Source organism: Tupaia chinensis, unplaced genomic scaffold (genome assembly GCF_000334495.1).
Source record: "Tupaia chinensis unplaced genomic scaffold, TupChi_1.0 Scaffold139785_1, whole genome shotgun sequence".
NCBI lineage: Eukaryota > Metazoa > Chordata > Mammalia > Scandentia > Tupaiidae > Tupaia > Tupaia belangeri.
Genome location: NW_006199665.1, coordinates 874,614 through 881,418, shown reverse-complemented (window position 1 = coordinate 881,418; position 6,805 = coordinate 874,614). Strand labels below are relative to the sequence as shown.

The 6,805-nt window shown below is 52.6% G+C and overlaps 1 protein-coding gene across 1 annotated transcript in view; it reads left to right on the top strand.

The window, feature by feature from the left end:
- The window catches only part of TEKTL1 (tektin like 1), a 7,535-nt gene that overhangs the window by 424 nt on the left and 306 nt on the right, over positions 1-6,805 (top strand). The window contains 7 exon segments of the mRNA XM_006172311.2: positions 1-230; positions 2,806-2,910; positions 4,015-4,213; positions 4,841-5,007; positions 5,121-5,216; positions 5,306-5,419; positions 6,747-6,805. The exon segment at positions 1-230 is cut by the window's left edge and continues 9 nt beyond it; the exon segment at positions 6,747-6,805 is cut by the window's right edge and continues 306 nt beyond it. Coding sequence (XP_006172373.2) covers positions 1-230; positions 2,806-2,910; positions 4,015-4,213; positions 4,841-5,007; positions 5,121-5,216; positions 5,306-5,419; positions 6,747-6,805 — 970 coding nt within the window.

The window sequence follows — 6,805 nt, the reverse complement described above, 5'->3', positions numbered from 1 at the left end:
ACCGCGACGCGCTCGCCCTGCAGACGGCCGAGGTGGTGCAAGCGCACGCGCGCGGGGCGCGCCTCGCCGCCGCCCGCCTCGGCCGCGCTCAGCACCAGATCAACGGGCAGCTGCGACAGCTGTTGCGACAGCGCCAAGCCACCGACCACAGGCTCAGCGAAGTGCGCAAAGGCCTGCTTATTAACCAGCAGAGCGTCAAGTTGCGGGGCTACCGACCCACGTCTGAAAAGGTGGGACCCTCGCACCCCCAAATCAGGTTGCAAAGACTGAGCCCTGAGCTCCTGAATGTTCAGCCTGGGGAAATTCCTCCCCGAAATGAAACTTCTCAGGCCCCAACTCCAGTGAGAAGGGGCAACAAGAAGGTGACCAGGGGGAACCTAAGTCCCCAAGTCCCAGAAAATGAGACCTGCCCAAAGGGGTGGGGTCTTCAGTTTCTGTACCCCAAAATCAGAAACCACCTCAGCCACTCCAGCTCAGGAATGAAGATGGGACTCCCTGAGTCAGGCGCTATGAAAATCTTTTCAAAGATTAAAACCCACAACCCTGAGGTCAGCAGGTGGCAGAGTGGTTAAGGTGCTAGACTCTCACACAGCCAACCATGGTTCTAGTCCCAGACTCAGCAGCTTGAAATGCATGCTGGGTACATGTGCATGCATACCCAAGATCCTGAGAGGGGAATGAAGGAGAAGAGATTGTGGTTGGCTATTCCCCTGGGGGGTGATTTTTTCACTTTCTATCTCTCTGTCTCTATCTCTCCAGCAAGCACATGAGCCCTATAGCAAACATCTCTCAAAAAAAAAAAAAAAGTGGGGGGGGCGCACCAGCAGTTAGCGTAAATGGCTAGGTCACTGGACTCCCATGTACTCGACTGTGGTTCGAGTCCCAGACCCAGAGGCTTAAACTCACACCAGGCACGTGTGTATGTGCGTGACAATCCCGAGAGGAGAATGGAGGAGAAGGGATTGTGGCATGACCATCCCCAGAGGTGGTGACTTCTTGCTTTCCGTCTCTCTGTCTCTCTGTCTCTCTGTCTTTCTGGCGAACGCATATGCCCTATAGTAAAAACCTCCCTCCCCCCAAAACACGCCCCCAGTCCAGGCATAAAATTGCTACCTAGCCCCTAGACTCAGAGGGTGAGAACTTCCCGTACACATGAGCTTCTCAATGTCCCATTCCTGATGAAAACACAGCCCCAACTCCCAGCCTAAACAAGGCCCTGACTCAGATGAAACCCACCCCCAAAATGTGAAATAAAGCCCAACCCACCAGCCCTCATCCGGGTAGAAAGAAAGACCCTCAAACGCTCACTCTGGAGTAAAGACTCCAGCCAGGGAGAAAGGGCGAGACCTTAGTCCTAGCCCTGGTGAAGTCCACCCCGTGAAGTGATACTCCAGACCTCACCCCAAAAGATGGGAACATTCAGGACCAGCAATTAGCGTAATAGCTATGTCACTGGGCTCCCATGTAGTCGACCACGGTTCGCGTCCCGGACCCAGTAGCTTAAACTCACTCTGGGCGCGTGCGCGTGCGTGCCCAAGATCCTGAGAGGAGAATGGAGGAGAAGGGATTGCGGCATGGCCATCCCCCCTGGGGGCTGATTTCTCGTTTTCTATCTCTCTGTCTCTCTCTGTCTTTCTGGCGAGCGCACATGCCCTATAGCGAAAACCTCTCCAAAAAAAAAAAAAAAGATGGGAACATTCCAGGCCCCCTGGGGGAGAGATGAGACCCCAATTTGCTGGGTAGGATCTTACTCCTGGCTCCCAGATACAAGCAATAAAATCCCCAAAGGCAAACCCTCATTTTTCCATGATGAGATCTCTGCATCTCTAGGCAAGGAAAGGGGAGAAAACCAACGCTGAAAAAGGGGTCCTCAGCCCCCAACCTCAGTGAGTAAGATCAATCCCCCAAATACAGACATCTCTTCTCATGCATTGGACTCATGTGTAAAAGGGAGAAATATCCCCAACCCAAAATTCCAGAGGATAATACAGCTCTCCAAGTGAACACCCACTGAAGGATCAAGTCTTCTCAGAGAGTGAGACCCTCAGAGGTGGGAATGCTCCCCAGCTTCATGCTCCACACGAAAGTTTTATGAGGTTGGCAAACACTCCACTACCCTGGAAAGAGAAATCTCCCTCCAGCCTTCTCCTGAGGGTACAAAATCTCTTTGTTTTCCTTCCTTTCTTTCTTTCTTTCTTTCTTTCTTTCTTTCTTTTTAAATTTTGCACATGTACTCAACACCAAGAGATAGAGAGACAAAGAATAGGAAAATTAAAAATTACCAGATAGAGAGACAAAGAATAGGAAAATTAAAAAATACCACCCAGGGGAACGGGCACACCACAATCCCTTCTGCATCCTCCTCTCAGGATCTTGGGCACACATGCACACACACACACAGTGGGTTTTTCTTTCTTTTTTTTTTTTAAGAGAGATTTTTGCTATAGAGAGCATGCATTCATCAGAGAGACAGAGAGAAAGAGAGACAGACAGACAGAAAGCAAGAAATCGCCCCCTCGGGGAGAATGGTCATGCCACAATCCTTTGTCCTCCATTCTCCTCTCGGGATCTTGGCCACACACACACACATGCCCAGTGTGAGTTTCAAGCCTCCAGGGCCAGGACTTGAACCACAGGTCAACCATGTAAGAGTCCAACAATTTAACCATTATATCATCTGCTGGTCCCCCCCACCCAGTGTGTTTTTGAAAACACCTGGTCCAGGATTTGAACCATACCATCAACCATGTAGGATCCAGCTACCCTAACCCCACGCCATCTGCTGGGCTCCTCCTTGTTTTCTAGGTTCCTGACAAAGCTGACAGCATGCTCACGTGGGAGAAAGAGGAGCTAAAGAATATGAAGAGGAAAATGGAGCTGGATATGGAAAAATCAGAGATCCTGCTCAAGGTTTGCGGGAACCGGGGCCAAGTGATGGGGGCTGGGAGGCAGAGCCTTGACGAACTCATGGACAAACTGCACTGACCTCAGGGCCTGTACCCACAGCAAATCTCTGAACTCACACGCATCTCATGTCCGCTTTGCTCATGGAAAAACAGAGGCCCTGAGGGATGGAGCCAGGCCTCAGAATGACAACGAACGTCTACTCTGTGCCAATCCCTGTGTAGGCATTGAACTCACTCCTTTAAAGTCCCCCTGGGACCAGCACTTGGCGTAATGGCTATGTAGCTGGACTCCCATGTAGTCGACCGTGGTCAGAGTCCTGGACCCAGTGGCTTAAGCTCATGAAAGGTGAGTATGTGTGCGTGCCCAAGATCCCAAGAGGAGAATGGAGGAGAAGGGACTGCGGTGTGGCCCTGCCCCCTGGGGGGTGATTTCTCGCTTTCTGTCTCTCTGTCTCTCTCTGTCTTTCTGGGGAGCGCACGCGCCCTATAGCAAAAACCTCTCAAAAAAAAAAAAAAAAAAAAAAAAAAAGCAAGCCTCCAGGTCCAGGGCTTGACCTTCAGTCAGCCATGTAGGAGTCCAGCACCTTAACCACCACACCACCTGCTAGCCCCAATTTTTTTTTTTTTTAAGAGAGATTTTTGCTATAGGGTGCGAGCACTTGTAGGAGAAACAGAGAGAGAAAAAAGTGAGAAATCATGACCCAAGGAATGACCACTCGGCAGTTCCTTCTCCTCCATTCTCCTCTGAGGATTTTGGGCACACACACACACACACACACACACACAGGGCCCGACCATTTAAGCCACTGGTCCAGTACTTGAACTGCAGTCAACTACATGGAAGTCCAGCAATGTAACCATTATACCATCTGCTGGTCCTTATTTTAAAATTTTCTACAGGGAACATGAGAGTGAGCAAGAGAGCGAGCCACCAGGTCTGGGACTCGAACCGTGGAGAACCACATAGGAGTCCAGCACCTTAACCATGATGCCACTTGCCGCTGGCTTTGTAACTTTCAACTCTCAAGCCCCTAGCAGCAGAATCCATAACCCACCTCCTGCAGCTTTGCAGCTCACACTCTGCTTTCCCCTTCCTGTCTGTCCCCAGGCCTTGGCCTCCTGTCGTGACACTCTGGAGTTTTGCTGTAAAGAGAGACTCCAAGCTGTAGACCTCATGAACCAGCCACTCGATAAGGTTCTAGAACAGGCCGGACGTCACTCGTGGGTGGACCTCTCCCGCGCGCCCACCCCACGCACTCAGGGCCTGAAAACGCCTCCTCCAGACCCTGTGGGCAGCTATACTCCAGGTAGACCCTCTCCCCTAGGAAGGCATCTGGTATAGCACCCAGCCCCTAGTTCACTTCTCAGTTGACCCATGCCTTGGAGACCAGCCCAAGACCAAATGGAAGTACTGAAAGCCAATCTCTAACGGAGCCCGCGTTCCCAATTCGCTTTTCCCCTGCGCGCTCTTCTCTGCACGCCTGCAGGCTCTCTGTCTAAGGAAACCAACCCAAAGCTCCTCCCTGCGCTTTCTCCCAGTCCCAGAGTGAAAGCCCCCACACCCAGGGCCCACCACCATCCAGGAATAGAGGGACATGGAAAGCTAATGTCTGGGACCAGCAGTGAGCGTCATGGCTATGTCGCTGGACTCCCACATAGTCGACTGCGGTTCACGTCCCGGACCCGGTGGCTTAAACTCACACTGGGAGCGTGTGCGTGCGTGCCCAAGATCCCGAGAGGAGAATGGAGGAGAAGGGATTGCGGCGTGGCCATCCCCCCTGGGGGGTGATTTCTCGCTTTCTGTCTCTCTGTCTCTCTCTGTCTGTCTGGCGAGCGCATGCGCCCTATAGCAAAAACCTCTCAAAAAAAAAAAAAGCTAGGGTCTGGGAAACGCGAGCTTGGCGCACCCCACGCGCGTCTCTGCGGGTTCACAGAGTGCGCCGAGGCGCTGTACGACGCCAAGCGACTGTTGATGGACTCCAAAGACACCTTGGCAGACATGGCAAAGAACGAGATGGACATCCACAAGCAACAACAGCAGATAAGCGACCGCGTGTGCGCCTTGCTAGCGCAGAAAATGCGCGAGACCTTGGAGCTGAAGGTGGGCGCGGCTGAGGACCAGGGTGAACGAGTACCGAGGTGGGCCAGGCGGGGATTGGGGGAATCCCAGCAGCCTGGGGGCCAACGTGATCTCCTGTCCTCCCCCACACCCAGGAAAGAATAAATATGACGCTAGGATTAACAAGGGGGACTATTCACCGCTGCATGAAATTCAACCATGAGATGTACACTACGCGCGGCCTCATCAAGGTACAGTTTTGGGGAAAGACTCTACACGGGCGGGTGAGGGCAGGGGCGTCTCCAGAAGGCTGAGCTGTACAACTTTACTACTCTGCCAGGGTCCTCTCTCGAAAAGTTACTTGGAGACACGAGAAAAGTTGGACAGACCTCTGGTTCGCATGTACCAGAGACACGTGGGTACTCAACTGCCGGAGGCCACACGCCTCGCCCAGGTACGGCTCCTCTCCATCCACCTTCCACACCCCTCTTCTCCCTTCCCTAAGCGCAGCCCTGGCCCTGGTAAGGCTCCTTCCTCAAGCACACCTGGACCAGGTAAGACCCCATCATACAGGTGGCTTGTCCTTCAACCCACACCCACGAAGGAATCCCTTCAATACTCACACCGGAGTCAAAAAGGTCCCCTCAATTCTTTTTTTTTTTTTAAGTGTATTTTTCTAATTATTTTTAAACTTAATTTATTTTTAAAATTATTTTATTTAACTGTATTTATGCATTTATTTATTGTAATTTGACCAGAGACAGGGGCAGGGGGTGTGGGGGGAGTGAGAAAGCAAGCCGCCAGGTACAGGTCTTGAACCATAGTCAACGATGTAGGAGTCCAGCACCCTCAGCCACCACACCACCTGCCAGCCCCAATTTTATTTATTTATTTATTTATTTATTTAAATTTGACCAGAGAGGGACAGTAAGAGAGAGAGAGGGAAAAGTGAGAAAGCAAGCTGCCAGATCCGGGACTTGAACCACCGTTGACCATGTGGAAGTCCAGCACCCTTCACCACCAAGCCACCTGCCGGCTCCCTCCCTCAATTCTTGTCCGCCCTCCCTCAATTCTTGTCCGCCCTCCCCACACACACACACACACACACACACATACCCCCTTCCTCAGCCCCGCCCTGAGGAGAATCATTCTTGGTGTACACCTGGCCCAGGTGAGTTCCCCCATCCCAGGTCCACTCATTTTCCAGGTGTATCTTCCCCTCGATGTTCCCGCGAAAAATGTTCCCTCGCGGGTTCTTCGTTTTTGCTTTTTGGGTTTTTTGTTTGTTTGTTTGTTTTTGAGAGGTTTTTGCTATAGGGCGCTTGCGCTCGCCAGACAGAGAGAGAGAGACAGAGAGACAGAAAGCGAGAAATCACCCCCTGGGGGGATGGCCACGCTGCAATCCCTTCTCCTCCATTCTCCTCTCGGGATCTTGGGCACGCGCACAGGCGCCCGGCGGGAGTTTAAGCCACCGGGTCTGGGACTCGAACCGCATTCGACTACGTGGGAGTCCAGCGACATAGCCATTACGCTAACTGCTGGTCCCTCGTGGGTTCTTTTTCAAGCACATCTGGTCCAGGTGTTTTCCGCCCTCACCCCATCAGAGGTTCGCTCCTTCTCTGCTGCGGTTCGTCCCAGGCATTCACCTTACACATGCGTTTCTTTAGCTATGTTCTTCCCGTGCGCACCTGGCGCAGGTGCATCAGCCCTTTGAGATAGCGCCGCGCCCTCGGCTCTGACTCTGGGCCGCCCCCCCGCCCCCGACCCTGTCCCCTCCCCAGGGCACTGACAAGCTGCAGCGCCACATCTTGCCCATGGAAAAGAACTTGAACGAGAGGAT